Genomic DNA, 22,969 nt, shown 5'->3' with positions numbered 1-22,969 from the left:
ATTGGATTAGTTTATAAAAATGTATGTTATTTATCTTTGTGTAGTATAAGATTAATCAATCAATGTACATTAGAAAAACTGATTCCAAAATATCGACCCACAGCAGAGCATGCTGGGAAAGGTTGGTGTGACTTCTCATTTTCAGTCAGTATCACATAAACATTGATTTTGAGTTCAACTTACTAGAAGTATGAGTTAAAAATGCCTTTTACAGTCCTCTTGTTTTAGAAATACATATATGTGAAAAAGTTATTTAAAAGGCATCATATCTTATTTACAGACATGCATACAGTACATGATGATAACATAGGTCATAGGAGATCAACACATGCACTATGTCCCCACTCTTTTCTTCACATACTCCAGTAGACTGTCCTGCATGGTCTCACTGTGGAGGATCTGCTGAGGAACAGCCTGTACCATCCAACCCTGTAGAGACAACACACAGCACACACCTGTTTCAATGACTGAAAACAAGGTAAATACTCCACCTTTCCATATGTCTAAATGTTCTGATGCGTTTTACCAGTACTGTGTGACAGATGCTGCCGTAGGTCTTGTCCCCGGCTTGGAGGTACTCCAGGGATGTCCTGACAAAGTCTTCCGCTGTCAGGGTCACCATGTTGGACTTCTGGTAGCCCGTCATTGGGGTGGACACCCCAAATGGAGCCACTGCCTGGACACAGAGACACAGGAGAGAAACAGAGTAAATCAGACATATAGAGTAGACAGTGTTGAGGCCAGTTCCATTTCAATTCCCCACTTGCGTGAAGTGAATTTACCTTAAAATTCAAGAATAGTAAAATGCCATTTATTTCCCTTACGATTTTTCAATTCTTGATTTAGCTCACCTCCTGAATTCACATTCACGTTGCTGTACAAACCAATGAATACAATTTGTATTTATTTATTCTACCCTTATTTTACCAGGTAAGTTGACTGAGAGAACATTCTGATTTACAGCAATGACCTGGGGAATAGTTACAGGTGAGACAGGGGGATGAATAAGCCAACATGCACAGTCAATACATGTACAAACGATTTGAGGGCCCTCCCCCTTTTATATGAATGTAAAATAGATCCATGCACCCTGATGCATCACTGCACCTGTATCATGACTTTTTTTGCTTTATATTCAGCCTGCAGACCTTGAGAGAACCTCTCCACAAACACCTGTACAAAGACAGCAAGGCAGAAACATTGAGATCACTTTTATTATACAAACAACTAATTCCAGAAGCATCGCGTACAACCGACTGATCATCCGGTGCTTAGAAAGAGATAGCAGGTCTGTACTAGCCTTTGATGCACAGTACATGGTGTACATGGGGGAGGGAACACTGGCCACACCAGAGGAGATGTTCACGATCACTCCCTTCCCTCTGCAGAGGAATTAGACAGTCAGGATTACTCAGGTTCTCCTCTCCTGACATTCATCAACATATGTTCATCCAGTAATTAACAGGATTTTTTAGATTAGACTAATTATAGTTTCAGTATAAATAAACTGGACTTTTGATTTAATTGACAATGTGAAGTCTCAAATATTGGCTTGAGGAAAACCTCTCCAAAAACACCTCTTCTCCATCCCTGGCAGGACTATTTGGCACATCTGTGGAACAAAGACAAGTCGGTTAAAAACAAAGACACTTAATTAAAGGGATACTTTGGGATTTTGGCAATGAGTCAGAAGCAGGGCCGGCGCCCTGTACAGGCATGTGATTTCCATAGAGGGGAACGCTTTCTTTCTCACAGGGCCTCCTGTTTGGATGTAGACTGTCATTTTTTATTTGTTTCTTATAATATTAAGTGTTCAATAAATTGTATCCGTGGAGTGACTTTGTTACAACTATTAACTGTAAGCGTTGGTGTTGGAACCCGGTATAAAGCTTCTTTTTATAACCACAAAATGCAAATAAATACCCCAACCACCAAGTGCAAGGTCAGCAAGATGCATGGTCAAACGACGAAAACATCAGTAGCCTAAACATCATTACAAGCGCCAAGTGTGCTTGATAATAGTGAAAATCATCACATAAGCAAATGACAATATGAATATGTGTTGATATGCAAGCAGTCAAAAAGTCAATTGGCAATCAGTTGATGATTTTATTATTTTACTTGAGATGTCGGGCCTGCTCCCTCAGGGATTTTGTGCTTATAAAAGCCTGTAAAATTGTCACCTGCTTGTTCTATTGGGAGAAACTCCACAAATACAGGTGTGCCAAGCTTGTAACGTCATACCCAAGGCTGTAATTGCTGACAAAGGTGCTTCAACAAAGTACTGAGTAAAGGGTCTGAAAACGTATGCAACTTATTCAGTTTATTTTTAATACATTTGCAAAAATGTATGGTCCAGTTTTTGCTTTGTCATTATGGGGTATTATGTGTAGATTGATAAAGGGGAAAAAGCTATTTAATCCATGTTAGAATACAGCTGTAACAAAATGTGAAAAAAGTCAAGGGGTCTGAATACTTTCCAAATGTACTGTATCTGATGCGGACTGGCAAAAAAGAGAATGTCATGCCATACTCTTTTAGTTCTGACAGCATCACATTTCCTGGGCTACACATACTGAGACGCGCTGTTTCGCTTGCTTGGATGGGTCTTTCTGTTGGCGGGTGTCTCGGTCAAATAAGTTATCAATATTTAAATATTTTATTTGGACGAGGCATGAGGTATGTTAGGGCGGGCCAGGCCCCCTAAGGTCCGCCCATAACGCCGGTCTTATGAACTTGTGAATACCATTTTTATGTCTCTGTGTTTAGTATGAAGGAAGTAGTTTAGCCGAGATATTGCTAACTAGCGTTAGCCCAATGACTGGAAGTCTATGGTATCTACTAGCATGCTAGCAGTTACCATAGACTTCCAGTCATTGGACTAGCGTGGGATGCAGGCTTGCTTCTGAAGCTAAGCAGGGTTGGTCCTGGTCAGTCCATGGATGGGAGACCAGGTGGTGTTGGAGGGCCAGTAGGAGGCAACCTTTCCTCTGGTTTCAAAAAAATTCCCTGTGTAGGGTGCTATCTTTCGGATGGGATGTTAAAAGGGTGTCCTGACTCTCTGTGGTCACAAAAAGATCCCATGGCACTTATTGTAAGAGTAGTGGTGTTAATCCTAGTGTCCTGGCTAAATTTCCAATCTGGCTCTCATACCATCATGGTCACATAATCATCCCCAGCTTACAAATGGCTCATTCATCCTCTCCCCTGTAATTATTCCCCAGGTTGTTGCTGTAAATGAGAATGTGTTAGTAATTGTGCTAGCACTAGTCAGCAACTTCCTTCGAAAGACATATCATCATGAGTTCATCTGGGGAAGTAGATAACGGGCCTCATTGCCAAAATCCCAAAGTATCCCTTTAAGCATAAACTCCACTGATGGGCTTCAATATCTACCCACCTTGACCAAGGCTTTCACATTGCAGTTGATCACTTTTGTAATTCTCTGGAAAACCAAAAAAAAACAAATGTGAAGTGTGTTCCTCCTTCCTTGTCATCCACAGGTAACATTTTTATTTTTATTTTATTTAACTGGGCAAGTCAATTAAGAACAAATTGTTATTTACAATGACGGCCTACCAAAAAGCAAAAGGCCTCCCGCGGGGACAGAGGCTGGGATTCAAAGTAAATAAAATAAAATAAAAATATTGGGCAAAACACACATCAAATGAGAGATAACACAGAACTACATAAAGAGACAACTAAGACAACAGCAGAGCAAGGCAGCAACACATGGCAACACAGCATGGTAGCAACACTACATGGTAGCAGCACAAAACACGGTACAAACATTATTGGGCACAGACAACAGCACAAAGGGCAAGAAGGTAGAGACAACAATACATCACGCAAAGCAGCCACAACTGTCAGTACGAGTGTCCATGATTGAGTCTATGAAGAGATTGAGATAAAACTGCTCAGCTTGAGTGTTTGTTGCAGCTTATTCCAGTCGCTAGCTGCAGCGAACTGAAAAGACGAGCGACCCAGGGATGTGTGTGCTTTGGGGACCTTTAACAGAATGTGACTGGCAGAACAGGTGTTGTATGTGGAGGATGAGGGTTGCAGTAGATATCTCAGATAGAGGGGAGTGAGGCCGAAGAGGGTTTTATAAATAAGCATCAACTAGTGGGTCGTGCGATGGGTATACGGAGATGACCAGTTTACAGAGGAGTATAGAGTGCAGTGATGTGTCCTATAAGGAGCATTGGTGGCAAATCTCATGGCCGAATGATAAAGAACATCTAGCTGCTCAAGAGCACCCTTATTACCCGCCGATTTATAGCACCCTTATTAGCACCCTTATTACCCGCCGATTTATAAATTACGTCTCCGTAATCTAGCATGGTCATCTGAATCAGGGTTAGTTTGGCAGCTGGTGTGAAAGAGGAGCGATTACAATAGAGGAAACCAAGTCTAGATTTAACTTCAGTCTGCAGCTTTGATATGTGCTGACAATGTACCGTCTAGCCATACTCCCAAGAACTTGTATGAGTTAACTACCTCAAGCTCTAAGCCCTCAGAGGTAGTAATCACACCTGTAATCATGACCTTTGCTTTGGAGTTGTCCAGAACAAGGTTAAGGGCAGAGAAAGCTTGTTGGACACTAAGAAAGCTTTGTTGTAGAGCATGTAACACAACATCCAGGGAGGGGCCAGCTGAGTATAAGACTGTAGCTAAATGGATGAGAGAGCTTCCTACTGCCTGAGCTATGTTGTTGATGTAAATTGAGAAGAGCGTGGGGCCTAGGATCGAGCCTTGGGTTACTCCCTTGGTGACAGGCAGTGGCTGAGACAGAAGATTTTCTGACTTTATACACTGCACTCTTTGAGAAAGGTAGTTAGCAAACCAGGCCAAGCCCAGAAGAATGGAATGATCTACCATATCAAAAGCTTCGGCCGCACAACATTGCTTAGAATCAAGGGCAATGGTGACATCATTGAGGACCTTGAAGGTTGCAGTGACACATCCATAACCTGGGCGAAAACCAGATTTCATACCAGAGAGAATACTATAGATATCAAGAAAGCCAGTCAGTTGATTATTGACAAGTTTTTCCAACACTTTTGATAAACAGGGCAAAATAGAAATAGGCCTATAACAGTTAGGATCAGCTTGATCACCCCCATAAATAAAGCACAAACCGTGGCTGCCTTCCAAGCAATGGGAACCTCCCCAGAGAGGAGAGACAGGCTTGGCGGTGATAGAACGCGTCTTAACCATCTGACCGTTTTTTTGGGGGTCAAAGTTTAGGAGCTCCTTTAGCACCTCAGACTTACTGACCACCTACAGGGAGAAACTCTGTAGCAGGGCAGGGGAAAAAGAGGGAGGAGCGTCGGAGCTAGTCGCATTAGAAGGGGTGGGAGATGAGGAAATGTTGGACGGGCAAGGAGGCATGGCTGAGTCAATTAGGAATCCTGACTTAATGAAGTGGTGATTAATGAGCTCAGCCATGTGCTTCTTGTCAGTAACAACCACATCATCAACATTAAGGGACATGGGCAGCAGTAAGGAGGAGGGTTTATTCTCCAGGTTTTTAACCATTTCCAGAACTTCTTGGGGTTAGACCCACAGAGAGAAAACTGATCCTTAAAGTAACTCACTTTGGCCTTCCTGACAGCCTGAGTTCACTTATTTCTCATTTGCCTGAACGAGAGCCAGTCAGCCTGAGTATGTGTGTCACGAGCCTTTCGCCAAATGCAAGTGCAATTCTTGAGGGGGATCAACATCAACGTAATAACTGGCATATTATGACATCACACTATTGGAGCCTGGTGGGAGGAGCTATAGGAGGACGGGCTCATTGTAGAGGCTGGAATGAAATCAATGGAATAGAGTCAAACGTGGTTTCAATGTTTGATCTGTTGAATACAGTTCCATTTATTCCATTCCAGCAGTGGAAGCTGCTGAAAGGAGGACAGCTCATAATAATGTTTGGAATGGAGTTAATGGAATGGTATCAAACACGTGATTTCCATGTCATTGATACCATTCCATTGACTCCATTCCAGACATTATTATGAGCCATCCTCTCCTCAGCAGCCTCCACTCTGTTACGCAGCATGTTGGATAAAGGTGAGGTGTGGCGAGAGAAAAGGGGAGTGTGAGGAACAGGTAAGAGGACAGGTGAGGTATGAGGACGAGATCTTAATTTGATCACTCTTTTGTTGAAAAGAAAATTTGTGCATAGCAGGAATTGCAAACTTGTAGTGTATTCAAGGTTTAAAAGGCTTCTAAAGTTTGTCATTTCCGATTGAACATTTCAGACTTGATTTGCCCTAACGTCAAATGCATCAGCTCCTACAAAAATGTATATTAATTATAATACACAAAATAATTCACAGTTCCTGTTGCTGCAGGATTCTTTTCCTGCTGTATTAAACTGGCTCAAATTAAGATCCTACATCTGTAGGTGAACCAATATTGTATGTCTCCTCTCACCTGTTCCAGGTCCTTAGTCTGCAGGAACTTGCAGGGAATATGACTAGGCAGAATCCCCACGTTGTTCACTGCATGAATTGGATAAGACCAGGTTAATGCCACTCGGCAGCTGTCATTGGGATAGGATAGGTTACTATTTTTAGAGCTCAGTAAATATAAGGAGTAATAATGAAGGACAGCGCGCACCTAATACACTGATATTTAAGCCTTTCAGGTTCTCCTCAATGTGTTCATACATGTCATCCTCAGTGAAATCAGCTACGATCACTTTCACTTTCTGACCCGTGGTTTCTCCTGTGAAAGAGAAAGGTCACAAAATGAAGTTCAAGAGATACATTGACCTAACATCTAAACCAGGGGTGTCGAACTCATTATGCACTGGGGGGCGCATATGGTCTTCATCGAGGTCCGGAGGGCTGCACCGAATATGTGTTATATTTCCTCGCTGTCAAAGTGTGTAAAAATAGTCCTATATCCATCGTTTTTGGAAATTCGACCCTGACGGTGTAGCTTTAATTTCCGTGATTATTAGAGAGCTGGAAAGTCAAGAAACTCTATAAATGTAGGTCCATTATAATTTCAAAAACAATATATATATGTTTTTACACAAACCATCCTCGGGATGGATTGAACCCCTGCGAGCAGTATGTCTGACACTCCTGATCTTAACCCTCAAAGACAATCTTGCTCATCCCAGAAGAAGAAGGATGTTAATTCCTCCCACCTATCTCCAGTGCCACCCGGTCCAGTTTGTCCTTGGTTCTGCTCAGGATCACCACGTTCAGCCCACGTCCTGCCAGCTGCACAGGTAGGACAGAACCACATGGAGTTAGTGATGGACAGGTGGGACAGAACCACTGGAGTTAGTGATGGACAGGTAGGACAGAACCACTGGAGTTAGTGATGGACACGTGGGACAGAACCACTGGAGTTAGTGATGGACAGGTTGGACAGAACCACTGGAGTTAGTGATGGACAGGTGGGACAGAACCACTGGAGTTAGTGATGGACAGGTGGGACAGAACCACTGGAGTTAGTGATGGACAGGTGGGATAGAACCACTGGAGGTAGTGTTGCACGGGGGGATAGAACCACATGGAGTTGGTGTTGCACAGAGGGATAGAACCACATGGAGTTGGTGTTGCACGGGGGGATAGAACCACATGGAGTTGGTGTTGCACAGAGGGATAGAACCACATGGAGTTGGTGTTGCACGGGGGATAGAACCACATGGAGTTGGTGTTGCACGGGGGATGGAACCACATGGAGTTGGTGTTGCACAGGGGGATAGAACCACATGGAGTTGGTGTTGCACGGGGGGATAGAACCACATGGAGGTAGTGTTGCATGGGGGATAGAACCACATGGAGTTGGTGTTGCACGGGGGATAGAACCACATGGAGTTGGTGTTGCACGGGGGGGATAGAACCACATGGAGTTGGTGTTGCACAGGGGGATAAAACTATATGCAGTTAGGGATGGACAGGTGGTATGTCATGAACAGCCACAGTCACATTCAGAGACAGCAATGGGAACTTACCTCAAAGGCGTAAGCCTTCCCTATCCCATCTGACCCACCAGTGACCACTGCAAGAGAGCAAGATGGGATAGGATGTCACTGCAAAATATCTATACACATTGCTACTGATAGAAGTATCCAGGCAGTACTATTTCCCACTACTAGAGGCTTCATGCACCACAGCATGGGTGGACTGCTCCACTTGGAAGTTTTGTTCCCATCGGGCCTGAAAGTTAGAGCCAAGTCTGATCCAAGCCCGGTAAACTGAAACCCGAGCCCAGGCCCGGTCCAATATCAGAGAAATTAAATGAGCTTTAACCCGAAAAGGAGCCATATTTCTAGAAAACAGTATATTGATTTAAACTGGTGCTGAGAACAATGCAGAAGAGGCGGGTGACAGAGACTGGAAAACTCACCTAAATTGTGATCAACTGAATGATGAAACTATTGGAATAAAGTAGGCTAATGCAATTGAAGGCATGTATCAAATTGCTGTTTTATACTGAAACTTCCACAGTCATATCCAAATGTAATTTAAAGCAATAGTCATGTCACCTAGATGATCATTTCGCTCTGCTTTGAGACAAGCGTGGAGGAGTCGTCTTGATAAATCAATTAATAGGCAGGTTTCCAATGACCCAGTTGTATTCGACAAAAGCAATGTCGCAAAAAAAAGAATTGCAACATGTGTAATGGAAACGACAGATATAGAAGTCTTCTATATATGAGGTTGTATGTGTAGTTCTAAAGGACAACACACCACATCATCACTGGCTCCAAGTGTACTTCAATATGTTTTTTTTCTTTCTTCATTGAACCTTTATTTAACCAGGCAAGTCAGTTAAGAACAAATTCTTATTTACAATGATGGCCTAGGAACAGTGGGTTAACTGCCTTGTTCAGGGGGGCAGAATGACAGATTTAATCTTGTCAGTTCGGGGATTCGATCTAGCAACCTTTCGGTTACTGGCCCAATGTCCTAACCACTAGGCTACCTGCTGCCCCATTACTAGGGGGTAACTAGTCCCCCCCCTAGTAGATAAGATAATAATTAATTAATAATTAATTGCAGTTGTAAATGTTTCCACCAGTGACTGATAGCTTTACAGTTAATGTTACTTTATAGTATTTTAGTTGCTTTTCACAGCATTTTATGTCATACAACGTTCGTTAGATAGCTAGCTACGTATAACCTTACTACCAGATCATCTGAGGTAAAATACATTCAATAAGATATCGTAATTGCAGTTGTAAATGTTTCCACTAGTGACAGAAAGCTTTACAGTTAATGTTACTCTAAAGCCGTTTAGTTATTTTACCCAGCATTTTATGTCATATAGCTAGATAGCTAGCTACGTTTTTAAGAGAGAGCTTTTAAATCTCTCCCTCTGTAGGTCAATAATAATACTTTAAATCATGTGGTTTGAAAGAAACTGGTTAGTCTTAAGGTACACAGTTCTGTGTGGGGTAGTTAGGGTTAAGGGCCATCTGTTAGATTAGGGGTTAGGTGTAAGGATTAGGGGCCATTTGTTAGATTAAGGGTCAGGTCTTAGGTTAAGGTTCAGTTCCTTACAGTTACTAATATAATTCAATGTTTTTATTTTCAGATGAGAACATACAAGAAGAAAACAGACTGAAGCAATGAGTCAACACAGCATGCACTGAAGTCAATGGAAAATGGGCATATCTTAAAGGGTGCTGCCAGGGTGCCCAACATTCCATCAAGAACACTACGGCAACGAGGAAAAGGAGGTGAAAAATCCAGGCTTCAGCCAAATGGGTGGGTGCCAGTCTTCTCTTCCACATATGAAAGTGAACTCAACCACATTCAACAATTGGAAAGAACCCTATTTGGCTTAACATCATGGGACGTGAGAAGACTTGCCTTCGTTCTGGCAGAGGGGATGGGAATCAAGCAAAGGTTCAAGAAAGGACAGGGGCACGGAGGGGTGGATTGGTTCAGTGGCTTAAGTGCAACCCTCAACTTTCAGTTTGAGTACCGCATGCAACCAGTCTTACAAGGGCTGAGGGCTTTAATAAGCCTAAGGTTGACCAGTTTTTACAGCCTACAAAGATGTTTCAAACAGCTTCAGGCAATGTTCCCTCCAATTCTGTGTAATTTCCAGCAGGTGTTTACTGTGAACACCGAGGCTGTACCTGTTTTAAGTTACAGTTTCAGACAGTGTAGGATACTGTGGCTATTTGATCATAATATAGACGTTCCAGAGTGGCCTACCACCAAAAACAATGGAGAAAATGTATCCCATAACATTTTAACATGGAAATAGCTGTTCTATCATTCAGTCTACAGTAGCAGCCAATGTGTGGCGTTCAATGTAGGCCTACATAATAATACATTATTATTCCCATACCATTATTATTCCCACAAATTATGCTACTCTCTGCCTATTGGCTACTTACCTTATTCAAGCCTGTCTCAAAATACAACCAAAACCTCTAGTACTACCGCCACCACCACTAGCACTACTGCCACCACCTCTACCGCCACCACCTCTACTGTTGTGCTGATTAAAGAAGAAATAAAACTGGCCTTCTTTAGACTAGTTGCATCAGCATTTGTGGGTTCGATTACAGGCTCGAAATGGCCAGAAACAAAGAACTTTCTTCTGAAACTCGCCAGTCTATTCTTGTTCTGAGAAATTAAGGCTATTACATGTGAGAAATTGCCAAGAAACTGAAGATCTCGTACAACGTTGAGTAATACTCCCTTCACAGAACAGTGCAAACTGGCTTTAACCAGAGTAGAAAGAGGAGGGGTTGGCCCCAGTGCACAACTGAGAAACAGGACAAGTACATTAGTGTCTAGTTTAAGAAACGGGCGCCTCACAAGTCCTCAACTGGCAGCTTCATTAATTAGTACCCGCAAAACACCAGTCTCAACTTTTTCCACATTTTGTTAAGTTACAGCCTTATTCTGAAATTTATTAAAAACATATTTTGTTTATCAATCTACACACAATACCCCATTATAATTAGCCCTTGATCAAGGCTGTTCCTACGCTGTCATTGAAAATAAGAATTTGTTCTTAATTGACTTGCCTAGTTAAATAAAGGTAAAATAAATGTAAAAATTACAAAGCGGAAACAGGTTTTTAGAAATGATTGCAAATGTATTACAAATAAAACAGAAATAACTTATTTACATAAGTATTCAGACCCTTTGCTAGGAGACTTGAAATTGAGCTCAGGTGCGTTCTGTTTCCATTGATCATCCTTGATTGGAGTCCACCTGTGGTAAATTCAATTGATTGGACATGATTTGGAAAGGCACACACCTGTCTATATAAGGTCCCATAGTTGAAAGTGCATGTCAGAGCAATGAGGTTGAAGGAATTGTCTGTAGAGTGCTGAGACAGGATTGTGTTGAGGCACAGATCTTGGGAAGGGTACCAAAACATTTCTGCAGCATTGAACATCATGAACACAGTGGCCTCCATCATTCTTAAATGGAAGAAGTTTAGAAGCAACAAAACTCTTCCTAGAGCTGGCTGCCTGGCCCAACTGAGCAATTGGGGGAGAAGGGCCTTGGTCAGGGAGGTGACCAAGAACCTGATAGTCACTCTGACAGAGCTCTAGAGTTCTTCTGTGGAGATGGGAGAACCTTCCAGAAGGACAGCCGTCTCTGCACACTCCACCAATCAGGTGTTTATGGTAGAGACGGAAGCCACTCCTTAGTAAAAGGCACATGACATCCGCTTGAAGTCAGACTGGGGCGAGAGTTCACCTTCCAAAAGGACAGCGACCCTATGCACACAACCAAGACATAGCAGGAGTGGCTTCAGGACAAGACTCTGTGTCACGCACTGATCTGTTTTCACTTGTCCTTATGATTGGCTCCACCTCCAGGTGTTGCTGATTTTCCCCAGTGTATTTATCCCTGTGTTTCCTGTCTCTCTGTGCCAGTTAGTCTTGTATGTTCCAAGTCAACCAGTGTTTTTCCCGTTCTCCAGCTTTTTGCATTTCTCTTTTTCTAGTCCTCACAGTTTTGACCCTTGCCTGTTCTGGACTCTGTACCTGCCTGCCTTACCATTCTGCCTGCCCTGACCTCAAGCCTGTCTGCCACTCTGTACCTCCTGGACTCTGATCTGGTTTTGCCTGTCCACGACCATTCTCTTGCCTACTACTTTTGGATTAATAAACATTGTAAGACTCCAACCATCTGCCTCCTGTGTCAGCATCTGGGTCTCGCCTCGTCATGATACTCTGAATGTCCTTGAGTGACCCAGCCAGATCCCGGACTTGAACCCGATCAAATATCTCTGGAGACCTTACAATAGCTGTGCAGCGACACTCCCCATCCAACCTGACAGAGCATTAGAGGATCTGCAGAGAAGAAACGGGACAAACTCCCCAAATACAGGCGTGCCAAGCTTGTAGCGTCTTAACCAAGAAGACCCGAGGTTGTAATCGCTTCCAAAGGTGCTTCAACTAAGTACTGAGCAAAGGGTCTGAATACTTATGTAAATGTCATTTTCAGTTTAAATGTTTTAATAACATTTCTAAAAAACTGTTTTTGCTTTGTCATTATGTGGTAGTGTGCAGATTGATTATTTTTGTAATTCTGTATCCATTTTAGAATTAAAGCTGTAATGTAACAAAATGTGGAAACAGTCAAGGGGTCTGAATACTTTCCGAATGCACTTTAACCATACTAAACGTAACATATCATACTAATTTGAGTGTACCGGATTTACATTTACTATATATAATTTACTTTAAAATGATTATGCCGCCAGAAAACAGAATCAATATAACATATGTTCTGGTACTGTCAATCGGTGGCTCGCTTTTGGAATCAGTTCCAGGCATGGTTGTTATGTCATAATATCAGGGTTCAGATCAACCTGCAGACTGTATTGTTATGGGATCTGAAAAACCACGATCCGTCAATGGGAAATATTATTATACTCTTGGGTAAAGTATTTATTTTTCGAGCAATATTAGTAGAAATGCTACAAATAGGGAGGTTCAGGACCCTCCTAAGACATCATAGTGAAATGGAGGGCTGTAATTGCAAATGGAAATAGCAAAATGACATTATACTGGGAAAGATGGGTGAATCTGTTAACATTAGAGGGTTGGAGTTAAGATCATAATGGTGGATTGGCCGCTGTGGGTGAAAATCCAGCACTTGAAGAAATTAGGAACATATGTATAATTATTTAACTACAGGTACCGTAGATGTGAGAGAAAATAGCTGTAAGTAGCAGTAGAAGTATTGTTGTCCATTAGTTTATCCAATCAGGGTAGGTATGGTAGGGGGAAAAAACGATTAAATTGATAGAATCCCCCCCCTCTAAAGTTGTCAGTGATGAAATTCAAACACGCAACATTTTGGTTGCTAGACATTCAAGTTATACGCCTGACCCTTCTTTCGTTTTTTCCTTAAGTAACCTTCTGTTTTATGTAACCATACCAAGCTTAACATATCATACTAATTTGAGAGCACTGAATTTATTTTTACTGTTACGTCTAGTAAATGAGACCAGGCCGGTGCCTGGTAAATGCATGGCCTGGTAAATGCATGGCCTGGTGCCATTCCATTGGTCACTCCACCCACTCGGGGCACTGGGCCATGCCAAATGAACTGTCCCAATTCATCATGATCTCAATTGGCTTGTTCTCACTGGCTGATGAATGATGGGTCCCTATTTAAACCCTGTAATTTCCTTGTTTGAGAGACAGGACTGGGAACGGGTTGGTATGCTGACAGGTTTTTCAGGCATGATTGAGCCTGGGTTTTCTTTTGAACCCATTTTTTAAATTCAGTTTATGTTCCTTGTTGCTCAGTCCAGTTTCTTTACTTTTGTAAGTAATTGTACAATTCGCCGGCTGTTTTAGCCTCACCCTGGTAAGAACAAACAATTCTGCATCGTTGCCTCCTCACTGTTAAATTCCAACTGCCACAGGTTGGTTGCACCTAAATTGGAGAGAATGGGCTTGTGGTAATGACTAAATGGTATGAAATGGTTTCCAGGTGTTTGATGCCATTCTATTTGTTCAGTTCCAGCCATTATTATGAGCCGTTCTCCCCTCAGCAGCACCCACTGCCAACCGCATGGTAAACTTCACACACTGTAGCTGTAGCTGTGGATAGTGAACAAAGAAGTTCAGAACAACAACCTTCGAGATGGAACCGAATGGAACACGAAATCCCTGGAATGTTCTTCTCTGAGGGGAAGGGAGGAGTGTTGAAGGGAGCATTGGTTAGTGACCCTATTATAACAAAGGCAGCAGCATCTGAAAGCTGTGGTGTTTGGCTGGAGCTGAGTGGTCTCAGGGCTAGCCGGTGTCTCTTTCTCTCTCAATAGCAAGATGTGGTTATCTAGCCTCTGACTGTACAGTGTTAGGAATGTCTATTCTTCTCTTAACACTAGTCTTCTCCTGCATCACTTCAGGGCAGAGAGCTGAAGTAAGAACAGATGCAAAGCACACCAGAAACCTCCCACAGTCAAATTAGAAATCACACAGTATTTTTTTTTTTTTACCTTTATTTAAGCAGGCAAGTCAGTTAAGAACAAATTCTTATTTTCAAAGACGGCCAAGGAACAGTGGGTTAACTGCCTGTTCAGGGGCAGATTGAACAACAGATTTGTACCTTGTCAGCTCGGGGGTTTGAACTTGCAACCTTCCAGTTACTAGTCCAACGCTCTAACCACTAGGCTACCCTGCCGCCCTGGGACACTACACAACGAAATACACACACACACCCACACACACACACACACACACACACACACACACACACACACACACATTGAAGGCTACACACCCTCCAACCTAACACTGAAAAAGGCTTGATTGTGAAATGAAAGAGAAACACTCTCATGTTCCTTTGATTTCCAATGAGCTGGAAAGACTCCTCCAAGTTAAGGGGAAAGAAAGGAATAATTCACCCGGAACATACTGTTCTAAAGGCTTTTTTCCCCATGTACTTGATTGGAATGGAATGAAAGTGGAGCTTGGGAAAAAGGAGGCCGTCAGGCTGGGTATTGTTGGTCCTTCATGGTGAAAGAGAACACCACAGCATTAGCTAGCACTGTGGGAGGCGGAACAGCTCAGCTCAGAGGAGAAGACGGCCCAGTAACACCAGGAGACTGCTGCCTCAGGAACACAGGAAGTTGATGTGTGTTTGTTTAACCTTCAGTCTGTGTTTGTGTGTATGTTTGTGTAGCCTTCAGTGTGCGTTTGTGTCCGTGTCTGTGTTTTGTTTGCGTTGTCCAGAAGATGATCTGATAGGAAAGTGACTCTGAGATTTTCAGCAAAGACTTGTATAACTAAACTAAGATAGACCACAGCCTGTTGTATCCAATGGGAACAAATGAGTCATAGTGGGCAGAACAAGCAAGAAGGTGGGCAGATTCAAGCACGAGCTAGTGAGATCCTATTGGCACATTCTAGCATATGTCTGCAAATTTCCGTTAGGGAATGCCTACTCTGAAGTGCGCCATGTGCAATAACTCAATTCGCCTGTGCATTTTGCCTGTGCAACGCTATTTTTAAAAACTTTCGCAAAGGGTAAAGTCTATAAAACTTTGTCCACTCTGTTCATAACAGATTTTAGTTATGGGAACAGAAAACTTTATTGAGATTAAATATTTAATTGATGAGAATATGTGCAAAATGTCAGCCAAAATCCATCTCGTTCCATCTTCTCCCAATGCCGGCCAGTGGGCTTCCTATCAATACCATATTTGTTAGTGAGTGGAAACGCTAAGCGGATGCTTCACATTTATCTGTGCTTTCAGCCTCCCATAGAGGGCTGGCCATCATTGATGACCTCGGTATAAATGTCATGCTGGTGTGTCAACATGCCTGGCAACTGTTCTCTCTGCTACTGTACGACAAGTGGTACCGGAACGCCAAGTCTAGGTCCAAGAGGCTTCTAAACAGCTTCTACCCCCAAGCCATAAGACTCCTGAACATCTAGTCAAATGGCTACCCAGACTATTTGCACCCCCCCTTACACCACTACTACTCTCAGTTGTCATCTATGCATAGTCACTTTAATAACTCTACCTACATGTACATACCACCTCAACTCACCGGTGACCCTGCACATTGGCTCTGTGTAGGTACCCCCCTCTGTATATAGTCCCACTATTGTTATTTTACTGCTGCTCTTTAATTACTCTCTTATCCGTTTTGTTTTTTAAACTGCATTGTTGGTTAGGGGCTCATAAGTAAGCATTTCACTGTAAGGTCTACCTACACCTGTTGTATTCGGCACATGTGACTTATAAAATGTGATTTTATTTGATACAGCAGACTTCACACGTAGGCTACACGGGCAGGGGTATTAAAACCTTATGAGGTCCGGAGTACTGCTGGTTGTCTGGTCTGTTCTACCTATAATTAATTGCACACACCTGGTGTTAGGGAGTGAACATTATTTATATTAAGGGTTACATGGAGAAAATCAGACCTCTCTGAAATGATAATGGATGGCCCTCCCTTCAGCAAAATATATTTGATCTAAACGCTCGCTAAATGCTCGGAGAGAAAAAGTAAATGACCCTCCCCTATACCCAAAATAATAATTAAAACATAGTGGATAGCAGAGAACATGCCTACCATTTACCCTCTCTTCTTGGACAGACCAGAGCCTTAGATATGCAGTTTTAGAAACTGTTCTTTGTCCTGTAAGCCTTACATGGCAACGCAGGAATTTTTAGAGCACAGGGCTACGAGTCATTAGGTTGCGGGTTCACAGACCACCATGGACAAGAGTAGGGGTGAAAATATCTCCTTTATAGTTAAAGCATTGCATGAATCTATCATCGTGTTTGCAGGTCCGAGATAAAATAGCCTTTTATAAACATTTCATGCAATTCTGCATAATTTCACATATTAGCAGAATTGTTTTTAATACCACACAAATTACAGAAATAACAGGCTAAGAATGGACAGAGAGATTGGCCTGTGTGTTCATCTTATCATATTTCTCTAATGCCAAATCAGTGTGTCTTGTTTGCAATGAAACTGTCCCTGTTGGCAAATAATTAAATCTGAGACATATTTAGGAATCGGAGCATGGTACTTTAAAAATGTAGGGCCACCTTTCCACCCCAGACAGAGTAGACCTACTTACTCAGGGAAATGTAAGCTTTAACTGCTGGCTACTCTTCTCCGTTGCTTAACCTAACGAGAAAATGTTTCCCCAAAAACTGTCTGGGTTTAAATTTCCATTGTACAGAAAATGAATAGCTTAAATCGATTGATAGGTGACAGAATTATTTTACTTCCAAGCTGAGTATGCTTTTAGTCTCCCGGCTATAGAAGGTTGTAGCTCAGCCTCTGAATGTCAAAGAACAACACAATGATATCTCTATATGCATCAGTCACGTCTTTCCCAGGTATTTTACAGCTTGTTTCTAGCATAAAGCACCAGAGCAATGTCATAGATCACTTTATATAATCAGATCTGTTTTATTTTCTTCAAAATCTTAAGCTAACAAGGGGTAGGCCTATGCTTTGTGTCCTTTTCTTTAATAAAATGGTAGGCCTATGGCATACCCTCTCATGCCCCCTCAAGATTTGTCATGGGTCCTCAGATCCTCAAAAAGTTTGACAGCTGCACCATCAAGAGCATCCTGACCGGTTGCATCACCGCCTGGTGTGGCGCTACAGAGGCTAGTGTGTACGGCCCAGTACATTACTTGGGCCAAGCTTCCTGACATCCAGGATATACGTATTTTCTAGGCGGTGTCAGAGGAAGGCCCAAAAAATTGTCAAAGACTCCAGTCACCCAAGGCATAGACTCTCTGCTACCGCACGGCAAGCAGTACAGGAGCGCCAAGTCTAGGACCAAAGGGCTCCCAAGCCATAAGACTGCTGAACAATGAATCAAATTGCCACCTGGACTATTTACATTGACCCCCACCCCCTTGTTTTAACACCGCTGCTACTCACTGTTTATTATGTATGCATAGTCACAATACAAATTACCTCGACTAACCTATACCCCCGCACATTGACTCTGTACCGGTACCCCCTATATTTAGCCTAGTTATTGTTGTGTAATTTTGTTGTTACTTTTTTATTTTGCTTATTTTTTTTCTCACTTTAGTTTATTTAGTAAATATTTTCTTAAATCTATTTCTTGAACTGCATTGTTGGTTAAGGTCTTGTAAGTAAGCATTTCACGGCATTTCACCTGTTGTATTCGGCGCATGTGACAAATAACATTTTATTTGAATTCGAGTCTTGGTTTTAACTTAACAGCCCTAATCTTATCTGTCAAACACGTAGGCCTACCTCTTGCTTTTTTAAATAGGAAGAAATTGGCTCCAACATAAAGGCCTGTTGTTGTTAGTAAGGTCTAATTAAAATGAAGATGGTTTAAATGAATTATGCATACTTGAATTTGCCTACTTTCAGCACCATGAGCTGTCCATTTCCGATTGATTGTGCCGCGGCTGCTGCTTCAAGATTCAGCAGCACAACGTAAGTTACTTGAATCTGGTTTATTGTGAGGTCAATAACTCTGATAAATACATCATGGGCAAGAAACATTGTTTTTAATAAAATAAATTATAGTAGTAGCAAGCTATCAAAGTTGACCTCCGGTCCTCCTCCTCATCTTTGCGGACTAGCCTATATAGGCTATAGGCTAGTCCGCGCGCAAGACTATTTGGACTACAGTAGGCCTAATGCCAAATTGTTTCCAGAAGAAACCATTGCCTTTCCTCCAGAACGGCCACCGTAGGCCTACACAGCACAGACATTAGTTAGCCAGCACACAAAAAAGTTTGGGATCAGCAAGAGCAGAGCAGGCCGGGGCTCAGGGTTGGAATATCCAGCCTAGTTTTATTTACACTATCCCAGCAGCTATATTAGAAATATAACTATTCTGTGCTTCTCCATGCATGCCCTACATAGACTATAGGGTATGGGTCATTTGATTGAGGCCACCCTACATAGCCTATAGGCACAATTGATATTGCTCACCCAGTGGAGAATCAGAGATGAGGGGCGGCATCGGGCACACTTGATATGTAGCCTACTAACCCGCCCCCATTTCCCTCCAGGTAACCATTCTGTATATTTCGATCCATCCCTTGGAGGGGAAGAATGACAAAAAGCAGTCGAACTGGTTTCGAGGTCCAGATTTGAATTGGGAGGGATATAGGGTATACAGTATATAATTACATGTGATAGGAAAGGACAATACTAATACACCATGGGTATTCAACCGGGGGTCCTGCAGGGGGTGTTCGAAAATATACACTGAGTGTACAAAACATTAGGAACATGCTCTTCCCAAGACATAGACTGACCAGGTGAATCCAGGTGAAAGCTATGATCCCTTATTGATATCACCTGTTAAATCCACTTCAGCCAGTGTAGATGAAGGAGAGAAGACAGGTTAACTTATTTGGGATAGGGGGCAGCATTTTCACTTTTGGATGAATAGCGTGCCCAGAGTAAACTGCCTCCTACTCAGTCCCAGATGCTAATATATGCATTATTATTATTATATTGGATAGAAAACACTCTGAAGCTTCTAAAACTGTTTGAATGATGCCTGTGAGTATAACAGAACTCATATGGCAGGCAAAAACCTGAGAAAAAATCCAAACAGGAAGTGGGAAATCTGAGGTTTGTAGTTTTTGAACTCAGCCCCTATCGAATTCACAGTGGGATATGGGTTATTTTGCACTTCCTAAGGCTTCCAGTAGATGTCAACAGTCTTTAGAACGTTGTTTTAGGCTTCTACTGTGAAGTGGGAGCGAATGAGAGCTGTTTGACTAAGGGATCTGGCAGCAGCCTCGTTTTCAGTCGTGCGTTCACATGAGGTATCTCTCGTTCCATTGCTTTTCTACAGACAATGGAATTCTACGGTTGGAACATTATTGAACATTTGTAATAAAAACATCCTAAAGATTGATTCTATACTTAGTTTGACAAGTTTCTTCGACCTGTAATATAACTTTTTGAACTTTTCGTCCGACTGGACCTGAACGCGTGTTTGGATTTGTTTACCTAACGCCCTAACAAAATAAGCCATTTGGACATAAATGATGGACATTATCAAACAAATCAAACTTTTATTGTGGAACTGGGATTCCTGGGAGTGCATTCTGATGAAGATCATCAAAGGTAGGTGAATATTTATGCTATTTATGACTAATGGGGGCGGCAGGGTAGCCTAGTGGTTAGAGCGTTGGACTCGTAACCAGAAGGTTGCACGTTCAAACCCCCGAGCTGACAAGGTACAAATCTGTCGTTCTGCCCCTGAACAGGCAGTTAACCCACTGTTCCTAGGCCGTCATTGAAAATAAGAATTTGTTCTTAACTGACTTGCCTAGTTAAATAAAGGTGTAAAAAAATGTTGACTGAGCAACATGTCGGATATTTCTTTTGGCTGTTTTGGGCTCTGAGCACCGTACTCAGATTATGCTTTTTCCGTAAAGTTGTTTTGAAATCTGACACAGCGGTTGCATTAAGGAGAAGTTTATCTATATTTCCATGTATAACAAATGTATTTTCATCAACATTTATAATGAGTATTTCTGTAAATTCATGTGGCCCTCTGCAAAAATACTGCATGTTTTGGAACTACTGAACATTTGGTTTGAGTGTGTCAAGAACGGCAACGCTGCTGGGTTTTCCACGTTCAACAGTTTCTTGTGCCAACTTGACTCAACTGTGGGAAGCATTGGGGTCAACATGGGCCAGCATCGCTGTGGAATGCTTTCGACACTTTGTAGTCCTTGCCCCAAATGAATTGAGGCTGTTTTGAGGGCAAAAGGAGGTGCAACTCAATAGTAGGAAGGTGATCCTAATGTTTTAGGACAATATCAACTGTTCAGAGACTGGGTGAATCAGGCCTTCATGGTCGAATTGCTGCAAAGAAACCACTACTAAAAAGGACACCAATAAAAAGAAGACTTGCTTGGTCCAAGAGACACGAGCAATGGACATTAGACTGGTGGAAATCTGTCATTTGTAAAAAATATATTTGGATTTGTCTTACACTTTTTTTGGCTACTACATGATTCCATGTGTTATTTCATAGTTTGTCTTCACTATTATTCTACAATGTAGAAAACCCCTTGAATAAGTAGGTGCCCAGACTTTTGACTGGTACTGTATACATAAAAAAAAAGTATAATATAATGGCGAGATGCTTATGTCTCCGCCCTAACAATGAGAGTCGTTGTCCCAAAGGCGGAAAGGCAGACTACAAGATTAGGTCCAAAATAAGCCTATAAAAACACATTGGGTTTATTTTGGACAGATTTTGGCGAGAGTGAAACCTCTCCCTTTGCCTCTTCCTCTCTGCCAACAGTAGAAAAGAGGGGAATATCTTCTTTCTAATGATAACTTTGTTTCACCTCCTAATATTGAGCAAATTACACTCACTGGAGTATCTGACATAGGCTTTGAAAAAGTACCCGTGAGTACCAGTCATGGCAAATTACGCTGTCTGCTGGCACTCTTTCTTGACTTAGAATTACATTTTTGCCAACATATTGCTAACCTTTGTTAATCCAGCTAAACAGCTGCAATTAGCGAACATGTTTGGAGTAGGCCTGGCACAATTATTGTATAATAATCATCTTAATACATTAATTTTAGGAGAAGGGGGAGTCAACATTAAATTCAAGTAGATATGGTTTAACCAATAGCAGTTTTTAATGTGTATATAACATTGGTAAAGTTGAAGGGGAAGCTTCATTTCCAAAAGTTCTATAAACAGTCAAAACCATTATTTTTTTGAGACACTGGTGTCACCAAAGCTGTGTTGTATTCATTAGGTATGTCTTTCAAAGATGAAAAAATAAATAATTACATGACAATTAAGAATGACCTAAAATTCCATAATCGTCACAACCCTAGTTTGGAGTCAGCCTATTAGCTAGAAAGGTATGTTAGAGTTTACACTTCTTTCAATGTTAATGTAGGCAGGTCAAAATAATGAAAAACTATTGACAAATTTCATTTTGAAATATTGATTACTTATCATCATTCACCGGATAATATGATGGGGGTCCCTGGGTCGCCAGTTTGCCTGGGTAGGAAAAGGTTGAAGACCCCTGCCATACACCATTTACACTTAGTTTAAAGTATCTTAACAGTGTGTAGACATCATGCTTGCCTTTCCTGGGCTCTATGTCAGTCAGTTCGATAATCTCCCCAGGTGACCCTGTCAGATGACACACTTCATCCCCGCCAGATGATGTTATGTTGACACATTATATTAACGTGATAATAAAATGGCATTGATAGCTGTGGTGTAAAAAAAAAAAAAAAAAACTTCATTTACCCACCTATATTCTATAAAGCCTCCTTACTGATCCACCTAGCTGTGAGTGACCTTATTGAGTGTTTCCCAGACATTTAACGATCTGGAAAATGTTTTAATAATGGGCTTTAATCCCATTCCAGATAGAACTCTTTGTTCTTCAGTATAATTTGCACAGTGGGGTCACAAGTTGCCACATTTCATTACATTCAGTACAATACCTTAGAAGCAAGTTGAGACCACAAGGTGGAACAGGGACTGAAGTAGGACTTTGTCCTGTAGTGCTCATACAAAGACTGAATTTACATCATTCGTTTTTAAAACCTCATGAAACGTGTTTACAGATTCTTCTTCCTAATAAGTTACTTATAATCAGTAATGTAACTTCAGCGCATGTCAGTTATTTATTCTGGGTAAACACACACACACACACACACAACCACACACAGAGAGAGAGCTCACCTGCCCACTCTCCCATTGATGTAAAGAAGGAATCTGGCTGCGGAAAGCAAACTCTGGGATAAAGCATCTTAGCGAAGCGGACCATTTTCACTCCATAAAAGACTACGACTGCAGCACCAAGGCAGACAAAGAACAGCTCCATTAAATCCATGGCAGACCCACTGGCTCTTTAAGATTGTCTGGCTGCAACAACAAACTCGGCCTGTGTGTGAGAATGTGTACGTCTGCTCTGACCACAACACAATTCCTCAGCCCAGACATACACACTGGGGAGTGTC

At 41.9% G+C, this 22,969-nt stretch overlaps 1 protein-coding gene across 3 annotated transcripts; it reads right to left on the bottom strand.

Moving 5' to 3' along the window:
* Positions 1–6: 6 nt before the first annotated feature.
* LOC112248700 (testosterone 17-beta-dehydrogenase 3-like) lies at positions 7–22,969 on the bottom strand. 3 transcript variants are annotated; one of them, XM_024417948.2, is made up of 11 exons: positions 22,692–22,965; positions 7,979–8,025; positions 7,163–7,238; positions 6,625–6,732; positions 6,439–6,506; positions 3,401–3,445; positions 1,578–1,612; positions 1,301–1,382; positions 1,108–1,173; positions 527–676; positions 7–429 (listed from the first exon to the last, which is right to left on the bottom strand). In XM_024417948.2, the coding sequence occupies exons 1-11, from the start codon at positions 22,840–22,842 to the stop codon at positions 334–336; spliced, it is 924 nt and encodes a 307-aa protein (XP_024273716.1). In that variant the 5' UTR covers positions 22,843–22,965; the 3' UTR covers positions 7–333. The 3 variants fall into 3 exon arrangements, with proteins under 3 accessions (XP_024273716.1, XP_024273718.1, XP_024273719.1); XM_024417950.2 differs by lacking the exons at positions 6,439–6,506; positions 6,625–6,732 and having other exon boundaries at positions 1,564–1,612; positions 22,692–22,969; XM_024417951.2 differs by lacking the exons at positions 1,108–1,173; positions 1,301–1,382; positions 1,578–1,612.

The sequence above is a fragment of the Oncorhynchus tshawytscha genome, linkage group LG04 (genome assembly GCF_018296145.1).
Source record: "Oncorhynchus tshawytscha isolate Ot180627B linkage group LG04, Otsh_v2.0, whole genome shotgun sequence".
NCBI classification, from domain to species: Eukaryota; Metazoa; Chordata; class Actinopteri; order Salmoniformes; family Salmonidae; genus Oncorhynchus; species Oncorhynchus tshawytscha.
This window is presented reverse-complemented; position numbering and strand designations above follow the sequence as displayed.